The sequence below is a fragment of the Leishmania martiniquensis genome, chromosome 28 (genome assembly GCF_017916325.1).
Source record: "Leishmania martiniquensis isolate LSCM1 chromosome 28, whole genome shotgun sequence".
In the NCBI taxonomy this organism is placed as follows: domain Eukaryota; phylum Euglenozoa; class Kinetoplastea; order Trypanosomatida; family Trypanosomatidae; genus Leishmania; species Leishmania martiniquensis.
The window spans coordinates 116,420-130,476 of record NC_090163.1 but is presented as its reverse complement, the minus strand read 5'-3'; the positions used below and the strand labels follow the sequence as shown (position 1 = coordinate 130,476).

The window sequence follows — 14,057 nt, the reverse complement described above, 5'->3', positions numbered from 1 at the left end:
TGTACGCCTGTGTGCTTCTATGCCTATCCTGTCGGTGAAGTCCGCATCCCTTCACTGGCAGCGTGTGCTTCATAGTAAGGAGGTTCGGCCAGTGCAGCAGTTGAAGTGGTCAACCAAAAGGGACGGAAACACCAAATGTGGTGATGACGAGGTCGATGCATGCGCCTCACACGTGTATGGAGCCTGTACTGATTCGTCACTCGAGATAGGAAAAAAGTCGTCAGAGAGCACCTCATCGCGGACGGATACACGGGGAAGCATGAGGCCGAAAGCTGTCGCCATGATCGACCCGAATACGCCAGATCGGTCTTCGTGTTCCCTCCGACTCCTTCGCGCTATGCGCCAAAGTTGACCGCGCTTAACTCTTGTCGAGGATGGCCCATACATGTTTCTCTGCGGCCGCCTGCAGTGATGCCTGTCCCGTCTCCCCCTCCTACTCCTTTTCATCTCCATGCCCTTTCGCGTTCCTCTCCTCCTCACGCCCCTCCGCGCACAAGAGACCTCGCGAGCAGTGCACCCACTCTAACACACACACACACACATATTCAAAAACACACACGCAGCCGCTCTCTTGAATACACTGGGTTGTATCTGTGCCCGCTCCGTCGCCCACGTCCGCTTGCTTTGCGTGCTCCCCTCCATCTCGTCCCCTGCGCTGTTTTGGCGTGCGCGCACCACTATGCCATCGCTTGTCGCAAGCGAAATTGTCAAGGCGGTGCAGAAGGCCCGCAACTGCGCCCTCTACTGTGACTACAAGACCGCCCTTCAGTACTATGAAAGTATTCGCAGCGAGATCACCGCGCACATCCGCGGCCTCGACGATGTTCTCTGCAGTCAGTGGATGAGTCTTTTAGAGGAGCTCGAGAGTGAGGTGCAGATCATTCGTGATGCACAGATGGAGCTGCTCTTGTTCGTTGACCCCAACGCTGCGAAGCGCCGCGAGCAGCTCGACTCCGATGAGAACCACAGCAGTGGCAGCGCCGAGAGGGCTGCTGTACCGAGGGCGGGAATGAAAAAGAAGGCACGCACCGGGCCCTCGCTCGTGAGCAGCGGGGGCATGAGCGTCAGCATACAAAATGAGAAGCTATACGGCGACAAAGACCGCTTCGGCCCCCCAGAGGGCCCACAGATCCCATCCGCTATGCGCCCGTCAGTGCGCAACGGCTCCTTCTCTTACACAGCGGTGGCGCCGCCCGCGCCGAGTGTGAGTTTTGCGGCCACCGCGCCGCCTCGCACGAGCCGCACCTCTTCGAACAACAGAGCCGGCGCCGGCGGTCGGCACGCGGCCGGTGCCGGATTCCGTCAAGGCGGTGGCGGGTCGAACGACATCGGGGCCGCTAGGAGGGTACGGGGGAAGGGCAAGAATGATTCGTCCCGCTATGTCGGCCGGCCGGGAGAGGAGGAACTGGTCCAGCTTATCGAAGCCGACATGCACGTCGGCAAGCTACCCGTCACGTGGGACGACGTCGCTGGCCTCGAGGAGGCAAAGCGGCTGCTGGAGGAGGCGGTGGTGTACCCGGTGCTCATGCCCGACTACTACCAAGGCATCCGCCGCCCGTGGAAAGGTGTGCTCTTGTATGGCCCACCGGGTACCGGCAAGACGATGCTGGCAAAGGCTGTCGCCTCGGAGTGCAACACCACATTCTTCAACATATCCCCCGCGACGCTCACGAGCAAGTGGCGCGGCGACAGCGAGAAGCTCATCCGCGTCCTCTTTGAGATGGCCCGTCACTACGCCCCGAGCACAATTTTCATCGACGAGATCGACTCCTTATGTGGAAAGCGAGGCGGCAGTGACGAACACGAAGCTTCGCGACGGGCCAAAGGCACTCTGCTGGCTCAGATGGACGGCGTCGGGGTCGACACTGACAAGATAGTCATGGTGCTCGGCGCCACCAATCACCCCTGGGACATCGATGAAGCGATGCGCCGCCGCCTTGAGAAGCGTATCTACATTGCCCTGCCCGATGCTGCAGACCGTGTCGAACTCTTCAAGATCAACACTAAGTCCATCAAGCTGGGGAGTGATGTCGACTTTGCGAAGCTGTCCGAGCTGCTAGAGGGGCGCCACTACAGCGGCGCCGACATCACGAACCTAGTGCGGGATGCAGCTATGATGACGATGCGGCGCTTCATGAAGGAGGCGGACAAAAGGATGCTCAAGGAGAACGCGGCGGAGATTGGCCGGCAGGTAGCCGGGGAACCCATCAACATGAATGACTTCCTAGCGGCTCTCAAGAAGGTCCCGAGCAGCATCAACGCGAGCAACATAAAGAAATTCGAAGCATGGAAGAAGGAGTTTGAACAGAACGTGTAGGGGGCGTGGCGGTAAGGTCAGATGCGCCTTTTTTTCGTCTGCTGCTTCGTCCTCTTTCAACGCCCCTCACCTGACTCATGTACCCACGCACGAAGAAGTGACGCAGAGAAGTGCGTCACAGGACACCCTGCTGGAAGTGGGTGAAGAAGAAGTGAGGGAAGAGAGGAGGAGGTTTGCACGACTCATCGTGGACGAGTAAGGGTGGGGATAGACGTTGTGTGTACATGTTCGTGTGCACCCCGCGTCGGCATTCCTTCATCCTTTTCTGCTACGCTTCCGCTCTCCGCCCGGCACCCCCCCCTCCTCACATGCATACCTTCTCTATCAGCGACCATCACTCCCGCTCGATCTCTCATCCCATGGGCGGCGCCCTTTGCCTGCTCTCCGAAGGTGTGCTTACCCGTGTGCTACATTAAAATTAGCGTGGGCCTTTCTGCAATGTGTACACCCGGGCATAAAGGAAACACACGCGAACACGTAAGGCGTTTGCGTGCACGTATCGCCTGCACCTGCTTTGGCGTGGGACGGAGGCGATGTTTAGTCGAGCGCATTCAGCGACTCCATTATTGTTGGCGTCCTCTTGCGCACGTGCCGTACACGAGCTTTAGTGGAAAGGGGAACTATTTTCTTTGAGCCCCTCTTCCTCGCCGCCGTCCACGCACCATACCTCTGCCTGCTCGATGACTTCTAGCTTAGATTCGCGCTTGATGCTCCTCCCCTTGCCCCCCCTCTCCCTCTCTCGCTACGCATTTATCGTCCATCATGCGCCTCCCTTTTCTTTGCTTGCTTCCGCATCGCCCGCTGGCGTGACACTCAGTTTGTTGTGGTACGCGTGAGCGCTCAGTTCCGCGTGTGTTCATGCGCGTTCGCACCTCTGGCTGGCTGTCTCGCGGAATCGACCGCGTCCTCATCTGGCACGCACACACACATCGCAAACAGCAACGAACAAATAAAGGCGAACGTGTGCGAGACAACGCTCGCACATCTCTGCGCTTCCCTCTTTTGTTGTTTCTACACAGATAGATAGAGAACCAATCGGTCCGGAAGGCTGTGACCACCATGTCTCAACTGCCCCCGTACGGCGGCCATCCGCTGCGGCGTCGCCCTCGCCCCCCCTCCACGGGATCGCAGAGCATCAGTGGCAGCGCGAGGCTGTCGTCCCGGTCGCGTACGGAGGCTATGGAAAATGCGCTGCCACTGGTGTCCCCAACAGTGTCGCCGCCTGCCACACCAGTGGTAGCCACCGTGCGAGAACGCTGCTCCAGCACCCCACCGCCGGTAGGGTGGCAGTACCCATCGTGCAGTCGCTGCCTCGTATGCGGGCAGCTGGGGTGTGACGCATGCAGCGTCAAGGTCGACCCAGCAGCCAAGAAGCAGAAGCTGGAGAGCCTGCGTCTCAACACGCCATACGAGCGCGCCAAGCGTGCCCGCAACACGGATGAACTACGCGGCGAAGAAAGCCGTCAACGAGTGCGGCTGGTGGGGCGGTACGAATTGTGGTGGGAGAGCCTCCACACGTCTGAGTTGATTCAACGGCACACCGTGCGTGTTGTGATGCAGGAGGCGGCGCACCGGCAGCAGCTGTGCAAAGAAGAACAAGCTCAGCGCTTGACGCTGGTGAGCGCGGTCGATCAGCACGTGCTGCTTCTTGCTTTACAGTCGAGTGAGGTGGCTGCCCGTCATGCGACATTGGCGAGAGAGCGCGAGGGTTTTGCCGGGTTGTCCCGGCATTACGCCTGCACAACGCAGATGATGCGATTGCACCAACGGGAAGCCACGACGCGTGAGGCGCTGCGGTACAACGAGTCCTCTCAACGACATCGATTACAGGCGCAGGAGGTGGAGTGCCGCAACGTCATGTGTGAGCACGTCGCCGAGCAGTACCGCTTCTGCGAGAGTTACTCGGAGAGTAGGGAGGGGCTGGTCTGCCAGCACGTTGCGGGGCTGGAGACGTTGGCTGCGCTGGCTGCCGCTGACCGTGAGATGCTTCGTGAGCATGCTCGGCAACGGTGCGCGCTGCTCGCGCTAGCCGAGCAGGGCAGGCGTGATATCGCCGCGGCGGAAGCCGCTACTCGCATGCGACTCCGTGAGGAACGGATGGAGGAGGCGGACTACATGGAAGAGTGCCACCGCATCCTGGAGCGTCAACGAGCTGCCCTCTGCACAACTGAGGCGTTGCAGCGGCAGCGCATCCGCGAAGCGGCTGAGCACGGCTACCATGCGCTGTTTCTGGACATGAAGGCGGATGAAGACTTTGTCAACGCCGCCGAGGCTGATCGAGCTGATCGTCGTCACTCTGAGCTCCTCCTCGCGCTTGACACTCTCTGCAACATCCGGCGCGAAGAAGATGCAGCCTTCACAGCCCTGATAGTCAGGGAGCGCGACGAGGCCGCCGGCCGCCGAGTGTGGATGGCGCAAAAGGAAGAGGCGAGGGCGGCACTATTGCACCGCTGTCTGCACGAGAAGGAGTCGGTCCTCGCCGCTGAGGAATCTCTCGCCCGCGAGGCGCTGTACAAGGCTGCCGCGAGCGATGAGGTGGCTGTGGCGCAGCGGGCTGTGGCGAAGGTACGTGCGCGAGCCGAGCTGTGCGCATGCGCCGAAAGCGCTGTGGAGGTGCTCGCCCGGGAGGAGCACGCTGCCCGCTTTAGCCTACTGTCACATATGGCAGCGGAGGAGGAGGTGTTGGTGCGGTGGTGTGAAGCGAAGCGTGTTGCCAGGCTGGACCTCGTGGATAGCGAACGGCCTGCTCGCAGCGCCATGTGCCGACAGGAGCAGCAAGCCTGGCAACAGCTCTGCGTCGCCTTCGCTCGCACATGCAAGGCAGTCGAGGAGCGAGCTGCGCAAGAGCACCGGGCGCGCACCATGGCAACGCGCAGCGCCATCGAAGGTCTTGAGCGACTTACCCGAGAGGAGGCGCAGGAATGGGAGCGCTTGTGCAGTGAGGAGAACGCGCAGCGCTACCGCGCAATCGACGCCTTCCACTACCGAAGCCGCTTGGAGCTTTTGTACGAAGAAACGCAACAGCGTGCACGTGTCGCTCGCGATGAGGTCGCTGACAGAGCAGCGGTGCGGACGGCGATGGAACTTTCTGCGCGCTATGCAGCGGAGGCCGCACTCCAGACGCAGCTCTGCGAGGTGGCAGCAGCGGAGGCTACAGCGCGCGCGTGCTTCTACGAGCAGGTGGGACAGTGGTACAACTTGGCAGCGCACCAACAGCGTGAAGAAGAGCTGCGGCTCATTGAGGCACTGGAGCAGTGCATTCTGGAGGAGCTGCGGTGTCGCCAGGAGTACATGCAGGAAGACAAGCGCTTGTACGACCCCACGGAGTTTCTCGCGTTTCATGGCGACGCGGCAAACACTACTCAGAGAAAGTCGGGTGCGGCGGTGACGAGTCGAGACGTCGGGTGCACGCACAACCTGCGCCGCGAACTCGTGCTGCAAACCCTTGGCAGCCCAGTCTGCGCTGCTCCACTCTCAGCCGCTGCCATGGACTTTCTCGTCGCTGTCATCGACCGCGCCGGGCACCGCCGCGACGCCGCTCACGAGCGCTTTGCTGCAGTAGAGCGCGACGCCAGGGACGCCTCCAAAAGATTACTGCAGCAGGAGTCCCTGTATGCGGCGGAGAAGGAGAAGGAAGCGATGTACGAGCAATCCTCCCGCCGCGAGACAGAGGAACGTGAGCGGCGAATGGAGCAGGAGGCATTGGAAAAGGCTCGCGGTCAGCAGACGATTCTAGCGGAGAAGCGACGCCTGGCTGACGTACAGGCAGAGCTGCTGCAAGAGCAGAAGAGGCTAGACGCGCTGAAGGCGAGCATTAATAAGCAGTACAACCGATGACGGTGCCGTTCTCTCTTACGCATCTCCTCGCTCGCGCACGCGTCGCATGTACGCAAGTTGTGTCGACGTCCCCGTCGGCATGCGAGCATACGTGGGCCCTGCACGCTGTGTTTCTGTGATGGTGATGATGGTGGTACTGCTGCCGTGTGTTTGCTGATGGTGTCGCCGCGGGCCGTGTGCCTCTCCGCTGATGGGCTCTGCCCTTCACTTTTTTCTGTATTTTTTTATTCTTCTCGTTTTCCTGTTCAGATGGCGCAGACGCAAGTGTGCGCGCGGCCCCCTTCCCCACCCCACCATTCCTCTCTCGCTATTGCGAACCTCGCCACGTACCTCTCTCCCGGCACCTTCCTCGCGATGAGTTAGCGGATACTGCTGGAAGCGGTTGGATAAGGAAGAGGTGGTGAGGAGACGGAGGGGGAGGGGGGAGTCACAGACCGCCGCACGAGAGCCAACACAGGAGTGAGTAGCCTCTCTTTGTCAGGACATTTTTGGTGTTCTTGCTCCTGTTATTTTCTACGAGATCCCCTAGACTGCCCCCCTCACCTTTGTCCCTCTGCGTGCGCCTCTCTCATTTTCCTCTGGTGGTCTCCACCCGCGCCCCACCCGGGCTCGCATTAGTTGTCTCTGTCTCGCGCGCGTGTATCCCGCAAAAAGATGTTGGCTGCTGCTCGCTGAGGCTGCCTGGCCACTGTGCCGACTGCCACGGCCGCATATTGTTGCGCTGATGCTCGGGTGTTGGCTTGCCTCTAGGTAAACTTCCCCACTCCTCCCCCTCAAAGCTGAACGGAGGTGTGCCGGCCGCCTTCCCTGGAGTTATCCCCTCTTCCCTTTTATGTTCCAACACTTGAAATCGAAGAGGGTGAAGACACATACACACACACATGCAAGAGAAAGACGCCGCACAATAGCGCGCAGTGCACCCGCATCTTCCCCGTGACCTCTCTCCCCGTGCCCGATACGGTTCAGCGCGGCGCTGGCGTGGCGGAATCCTTGCAGCGGGGCTCTTCACCTTCAAGCATGGCGTTTGGCGCTGAGAGAGCAGCGGCAGGCCCGGCGGCGCTTGTGCTCACGTTGGCCCACTTTACGTTTCTCCCTTCTGATGCCACACCGCCACGAGGTCCCCCCCCACGCACACACACTCACATCTCGTGGCATTTTCTTTGTGCTGCCCCCTCCCCACCCACCCGCTTCCCTCTCCCCTACAACGCCGAGCAGACGTTCAGAGGGGTGCCATATCTGTCTTTGCTCTTTGGCCAGCTGCCTATCTACACTCTTCTTCGTTTCCAGTGGCTCTTCCCTACCCTCACCACTGACTGTGTTCGGCACCCATCTTCGAACATCGCGGAGGGCGCCTCGGCCTCCCCCTCCCCCTGCACGCAACCACGCCACCGCAGCGAACGCGCTTGTGACTCTCCTCTCCTTTGTGTTGGTATCGCTTCTGTTTTCCTCGCGTCTGCAGCATCCCATGACTTTTCCTCGCCAGCGTCGCAGACTCTGAGCAACAGCTGCGGCACTGTCACGTCCCTGTGGTTGACCCCTTCCCTCCAAGACCTCTCTCTCCCCACCCCCGTGCCCGCCATCGGCTCCTCTCCCCCTCTTGCTGCGGCCCTCCGCCGACCACGCCTGCATCGTTTCCGCAACGTCTCGTCTCTGCCTCTCCACGTCTGCTCTTTTGGCTCCGACTCCTTTCCCTCCTCATCTGTGACCGTTTCGCACGTGCGTGTGCCCGCCCCCTCCTCGACAGCGGGAAGGCGGAGAGAGGGTGACTGGGGGGGAGACACACACCCCTCTCGCTGCATGGTGTCTCTCGGGGAGGGGGGAGTGGGCAAGGCTCCCCTTCCCCCTTTCTCCTTACTAGAGGCCGATCCACTTCTGGCGGTGGCAGGACCGAGCACGTATGACGCAGGGGCGCCGGTGCGATGTAGCGCTGCCGATGTCGGCGCGGCTGCGAGGCATCGCGTGAAGCGGTGCGTGTGTGCGTGGGTAGGTGGGTAGGTGGCGCTTGAGGCAGAGGCCGCGCACGGGCAGCGACGCCGGCGCACCCACTGCCACGCGCATCTGCACGCCTCCTTTGGCACCCCACGCGGCGCTGGTGCCCGTGTGTTGTGCGAGACGGGCCGGGCCCGGCCGTGCAGAGAGGTGGGGGGCGCTCGGCTCGCGTTGTGTGCTCGGCGGCAGAGAAGCGGGCTCACTGAGAAAAGGGAGGATGGACGCATTTCTTCTCCCATTGGAACTGCTATATCTGTCCTTTGTGTGCTCTAGGCTATTCAACGCACGAGCGCACCTCTGTAACTGCATCTACGCAATGATTGCCTCTTCTCTCTCTCGTCCTCATCGGTATTTCATGTTGCGTCACATACGCAGCCACACACACCGCTACAGCAGGCGCACAGTTTTTTTTTTCAAAGGTGGACGCTCAGTGTGAGTGTGTTCGACAGCTTCTACTTGGGCACTCTTCTCCAGTGTGACTTCTTTGTCTCGTCGACGCGCCGCACGGCGGGTCGTTTATCTCCTCATCTCGTTGAATTGTCTTCAGTGGCGTGCTCCTTGGCCCTGCGCGGGAAAACGGAGACAGAAAGCTCTACAAGGGAGATGGCGCCAAAGCTGGACATTCTGGTGATGGGTGCCACAGGTTTCACAGGCCGGCTCACCTGCCGCTACCTGGCACGAAAGCGGGAGCTGAAGGAGCGCTGGGGAATCGCTGGCCGCAGCGCGGCCAAGCTGGCAGCTCTCAAGGAGGAGCTGGGCATCGAATTGCCCACGTTTGTGGTGGACGCCGAGAATCCAGCGACGGTGGATGCGGCGTGCGCGCAGACGACGTGTGTAATTTCTTGTATGGGCCCTTTTACGCTGGTTGGCATGCCCGTTGTTGACGCGTGCGTCCGCAACGGCACCCACTATGTTGACTGCACGGGAGAAATCCCGTTTGTACGCCGCGCGATTGCTGCGTACCACGAGGTCGCAGCAACGAAGGGCGTGGCGATCGTGCCTTGCTGCGGCTTCGACTGCGTCCCTGCAGACCTCGGTAACTACCTTGTTCACCGCGAGGCTGGGGATGGGGTGGCGGTGGTTCGCGGTTACTTTAAAGGCCATCCGGCTGGTGCATCGAATGGCACAATGAACTCGGTAGCGTGTGTGATAGAGAGGATGACGAAGGAGGATATGAGCCCTCTGGCGCTGGTATCCAAATCAGACGTTCAGCCCAAGAGTACCCCCACGCGCCACGGTGTGTGGTACGAGAATGGGCGCTTCACCGGTGTCTTCCTCACCGCCTCGTGTGATGAGAAGTTGGTGCGGCGCACCAACAGCCTCATGGGATCATCGGCCGTGTACATGGAGTCCATGGAGGGTTCCTTGGCGCGTGTGCTGCACCTCACGCTTGTGTCGTATGCGGCGGTCATGGCGATCATGATTGCACCGCTGCGCCGCTGGATGCTCCGCAAGTACTTCAGCGGCACGGGTATTGGCCCATCCGACGAGGCCATGGCCAAATCTGACTTCCGCTGCGACTTTGTGGGCGAGACGACCTCTGGTAAGCGGGTCGAGACAACCCTGTCGGCCCGGGAAGACGCCTATACCGCCACGGCGCTGTTCCTTGGCGAGTGTGCCATGAGTGCACTGACGTTGGCGCGCAAGCATTCGCTCAAGGGTGGTCTCCTGACACCAGCCTACGCCTTTGGCGATGAGCTGGTGCGCCGCTGCCGTGACGCCGGTATCAGCATCAGCACAATTACTGTTGATGGCGCAGCAAGGTCGAAAAAGGGGCAGTAGCTGCATCCGCCCTCCCCTCATCCATCGAGGCCGCTGTGTGGTCATTTTACTCCATGCCTTTCATCCTTCTCACCCTCGCGCGCCATTCTTTGTGCGACGGACGGCGATGCACTACAGTGCATTGCTCCTCGCACGCTATGGCACATGTGCTTCCCTACTCACCAACCCCTCGCCCCCTTTTTGCTTTCATTGGCTGTGTGTGTGTGTGTGTGCTTAGACGTTTCGGGTGCCTGAGGGATTCGCGACGCTCCAGCGCTAAAGAAGCACTTCAACGGTAGCAACGGATGTCTACTCTTCTGCGCGTGCAGGCAGCTCGCGTGCACGTAGCACGAGGGTCTGCTGCTCGGCCACGGGACACGGAGCCCGAGCTCTGGACCCCTTTGCACGGGTCGCTGCCAGAACCTGTCGCACGTGCCAGCGGGAAGGCAGGGAGGGTGGAAGAAGTGCTTTTGCATGCGTTGACTGCTCCCCGCCTCTGCTCCCTTCTGCGGAGCCAAACCTTTGTTCTCTATCGCATCAACTTCGCGTTCTCGATGTCGGATCTCGCGTCTGTCTTCTGTGCATAACGTACCGCCCATTGCCAGACTGTGCATTAAAACAAGGGGGAAGACGACCAAGTACTCTCGATGACAGCCCATCGTGGAGGATGGCTGCATGGGGTGGTATCTGCCGTGCTCCTATGCGGCCTTGTATCCGAGGTCGCTTTCGCGGGCCGTGCTCACACCACCGAGTATGCCGAGCGCGTTGCGGCGATCGCCTGCTGCGAGCGGGTCGAAACTGCGTGGTCCATCCTGGGGTCTTGGAGCCGCACCTGTGCCAATGAGCGAGCTCGCAGCGGTGCGACTGTCACGCGCTTTGCCACAATGCTGGCCGCGCTGTCGCGCTCCCCTGTGCCCACACTGGCCATATCGCATGTGTGCCGTGGCTTGTACCTCAGCGGCGAAGCGCTACGCGTGTTCTTCGAGCATGCGTTGTGCGCGTCTCTGCCACAAACCCACACGGACCTCGTCCACAGCGCGTACAGCCCACTCATGGAAGATGCCCCGCACGACGACGATGCTCTGACGTCGGGTGTGTGGATGGCGTGTGAGGCTTTGCAACGGAAGTGGATGCTGCAGGTGTCTGAATGGCAGGAGCTGTTACGCGACCGAAACAAGCTGGCGGATGCCCAGCTCGGTTTCTGTTCGCGACCGTGCAGTTGGGTACAGGACATCATAGCCGGTGGCGCTTACGACTTGTGAACAAAAAGCTATGCATTGCAGTCGTTCACCATAGCGTTGCGTTAACGGCTGCCCCAATACCAGGTAGGTGGAGAGAGGGTGGCTGGGCGGGGAGACACACACCCCTCTCGCTGCATGGTGTCTCTCGGGGAGGGGGGAGTGGGCAAGGCTCCCCTTCCCCCTTTCTCCTTACTAGAGGCCGATCCACTTCTGGCGGTGGCAGGACCGAGCACGTATGACGCAGGGGCGCCGGTGCGATGTAGCGCTGCCGATGTCTGCACGCCTCCTTTGGCACCCCACGCGGCGCTGGTGCCCGTGTGTTGTGCGAGACGGGCCGGGCCCGGCCGTGCAGAGAGGTGGGGGGCGCTCGGCTCGCGTTGTGTGCTCGGCAGCAGAGAAGCGGGAGCGTAGAAGAGAAACTTCGCTGGCTGCTCATTAGCCCCAAGTGTAAACTCAGCGAGAGAAAAAAGAGACGGAATTCGGCGTCGGCTGGTGTGACAACACGGTAACGCGTTCTTTCACTTCCTCGTGCATAGTATCACCATCCGCGACGTCGCTGTGCGCCGCAGAATGAAGTGCGCATGCGCGTTGTGACAGTGCCCATGCTTCCTTCCCACTCCCTGACATCGCACCTACGCCGTCGTCTAACTCCTCCTCTCCTCCGGCGCATTCTCTTTTGTCCTCTGCACATCGATGCGTATTGCCTCCCGCGTCGAGCATCGGGCGCAAAGGTGTTGTTCGTAGACAGCAGCAGTACACCGACTTCCCTTGCCCTCCTTGTTCACCGTTCACCCTCCCTCTACGCCACTCGTCGCCGCAGTCATGAGCGATGCGGAGGCGGTGCGGTACGACCGCCAAATTCGACTCTGGGGCAAGTCAACCCAGCAGCAGCTGATGCATACAAGCGTCGCGCTGCACGGCGTTGCCGGAGCCGCCGCAGAGGCAGCGAAGAATTTGGTTCTGGCTGGGGTGCGCGCGGTGGCAGTCACGGATGAAGGCTCTGTAACGGAATCCGACGTGCACACCAACTACTTGATGCAGGGCGAGGTAGGTTGCACGCGTGGCACTCGCGCGCTTGCAGCGCTGCGGCGCCTGAACCCGTACGTGGCCGTGTACGACGCGGTACAGAAGCTGGACGACTCTACGGGAGCACGGGTGACGGTGGCTGCCGTTGGCTCCGTAGAGGACGCCGGACCGCACGCGCCCGCTGCCTCTCCTGGCGCTGACATCGTCGCACTCCACGTCAAGTGCGGTCCCACCGTACTGGCGCTTTTTCTCTATCAGCGGCTGCCGGGGCGTTCCTTAGCGGAGCAGTGGCGCTGCCTTGTGGCAGAACCGAGTTTCTTGGCCATGAAGCCGCGTGGCTACCAGAGAGCCATCTTGGCGCTGCACCTGCGGGAAGACGCCGTGGCCCTCGGATTCGTCGCGGCCGCGGCGAAGGCGTACGAGTTGGTGGACCGGTTGCAACTCCAGCAGCTGACCGCCACGGATGTCCAGCAAGTGCTGCAGAGCGGTGCCAACGGCGCGCACCCGACAGACTGCGTTCGAGATACAATAGCCGGCGCGTGCATCGCCCAGCATCTCATCCGCCAAATAGGCGCTCTCAACGAGCCACCGGACGCCCAGTCGTACCGCTGGATGCTCTGCGAATGCGGCGCGGAGGTGGGGTGCGTCGTCGGGTTTTGAGGCGGTTTGGGGGGGCGCGTGGCGCCGGTTCTCATCGGGGGGGCCTCCGCCGGCGGGGCTTGGGCGGCCGGGGGAGGGCCCGGTGGGCCGTGGCGGAGGGGGGCGGGGCGCTGGCGCGTTTTCGGGAACGGCGGCGGGGCCCGGAAGGCGGGCGTGCGCGCCGCCGCCAGCGAACAGGGAACGGGCGAAAGCACCACACAAAGAAGCACCAAGAAAACCGAAAGAAACGCAGCGCGCGCGGCGCTGGCCGCCTAGTTAAAGGGGGTGGGCGCGATAGCCTCGCTGATCTCCTTGGGCGCCGTTGGCCTCCGCCCGTACATGACCAAGAGCACCACCTGCGCGCAACACGCCAGCCAGCACAGGACGTTGGGGGCGGCAATAAAAAAGTCACCGACCATGGTGCCCGCGATGAGCCAGCAAAGCGTGTTGAAAAAAGCGCAGCCGACCATGGCTGGCGCGAGAACCTCCGCATTCTTTGTGGCGACGATGTGCTTGAACGCTAAAAGAGGGGCGCTCAGCATCACAATGCACGCAACACTGCCCTCGTAGCCCGTCATTGTCTTGGCCACTTCCAGCCGGCCAGACATGATGAAGACGATACTCAGCAACAGGTGCACCGCACAGAGGACAAAGAAGAAAATGTACGTCAGAAGGCTTTTTGAGTACGTGGTAGACTGCAGCGTGCGACCCGACTTCTCCTCACGCCGCGCGACCGTGAGGAAGACAAGGCTACAGTAGGTGGAGACAGCATTGCCTAGAATGCTCGAGATCAGCAGCGGGTAGGAGAGGGTGAAGACGGCGTACGAGGCCCACGTAACGGCATTGTACATCTGTGCGCCGTAGAAGGTGATAGTAGACGCACCCACGGTGCCCGACTGCTCCAGCCTGCGGATCGTGAGCAACGGCGACACGTTCATCATCACGGATAGCCCGCCGGCTGTGTAGGCCAAGAGATTGTAGATGATGGTGAAGGCGGTCATATGAGTGGCCGAGTTGTGATATCGTTACTTTTAGTCCTCTCTCCGGCAAGTTGCCGATGAGCCGCAGCAGCAGCGGCGGCGGCTGCCACGGTGGCTGGGAACGGGGAGGTGGAAGTAGGTGCTGCAGGTGTTAGCCAACGTTCAGAGGAGGGCAAGGAAGGCACCGAGACAGTGAAGAGGGTGCGAGAGAAGACCCGCGCTCACACCCACGCTCTGAGGAGTGTGCAGAAGAGGAAGGTGATGGAG

General features: G+C 61.2%; 6 protein-coding genes across 6 annotated transcripts; 5 read left to right on the top strand and 1 right to left on the bottom strand.

Moving 5' to 3' along the window:
- Nucleotides 1-679: 679 nt before the first annotated feature.
- Nucleotides 680-2,317, top strand: LSCM1_03051 (uncharacterized protein; the record flags this gene model as incomplete). Its single annotated transcript, XM_067320604.1, has 1 exon — nucleotides 680-2,317. The coding sequence occupies one exon, from the start codon at nucleotides 680-682 to the stop codon at nucleotides 2,315-2,317; it is 1,638 nt and encodes a 545-aa protein (XP_067177214.1).
- Nucleotides 2,318-3,376: 1,059 nt separating this feature from the next.
- Nucleotides 3,377-6,154, top strand: LSCM1_03050 (uncharacterized protein; the record flags this gene model as incomplete). The annotated part of the gene is made up of 1 exon (XM_067320603.1): nucleotides 3,377-6,154. One exon carries the CDS (start codon nucleotides 3,377-3,379, stop codon nucleotides 6,152-6,154), a length of 2,778 nt encoding a protein of 925 aa, XP_067177213.1.
- Nucleotides 6,155-8,746: 2,592 nt separating this feature from the next.
- On the top strand, nucleotides 8,747-9,925 carry LSCM1_03049 (uncharacterized protein; the record flags this gene model as incomplete). The annotated part of the gene is made up of 1 exon (XM_067320602.1): nucleotides 8,747-9,925. The coding sequence occupies one exon, from the start codon at nucleotides 8,747-8,749 to the stop codon at nucleotides 9,923-9,925; it is 1,179 nt and encodes a 392-aa protein (XP_067177212.1).
- Nucleotides 9,926-10,551: 626 nt separating this feature from the next.
- LSCM1_03048 (uncharacterized protein) lies at nucleotides 10,552-11,166 on the top strand (the record flags this gene model as incomplete). Its single annotated transcript, XM_067320601.1, has 1 exon — nucleotides 10,552-11,166. One exon carries the CDS (start codon nucleotides 10,552-10,554, stop codon nucleotides 11,164-11,166), a length of 615 nt encoding a protein of 204 aa, XP_067177211.1.
- Nucleotides 11,167-11,967: 801 nt separating this feature from the next.
- LSCM1_03047 (uncharacterized protein) lies at nucleotides 11,968-12,831 on the top strand (the record flags this gene model as incomplete). The annotated part of the gene is made up of 1 exon (XM_067320600.1): nucleotides 11,968-12,831. One exon carries the CDS (start codon nucleotides 11,968-11,970, stop codon nucleotides 12,829-12,831), a length of 864 nt encoding a protein of 287 aa, XP_067177210.1.
- Nucleotides 12,832-13,082: 251 nt separating this feature from the next.
- Nucleotides 13,083-13,811, bottom strand: LSCM1_03046 (uncharacterized protein; the record flags this gene model as incomplete). The annotated part of the gene is made up of 1 exon (XM_067320599.1): nucleotides 13,083-13,811. One exon carries the CDS (start codon nucleotides 13,809-13,811, stop codon nucleotides 13,083-13,085), a length of 729 nt encoding a protein of 242 aa, XP_067177209.1.
- Between the last annotated feature and the right edge of the window lie 246 nt (nucleotides 13,812-14,057).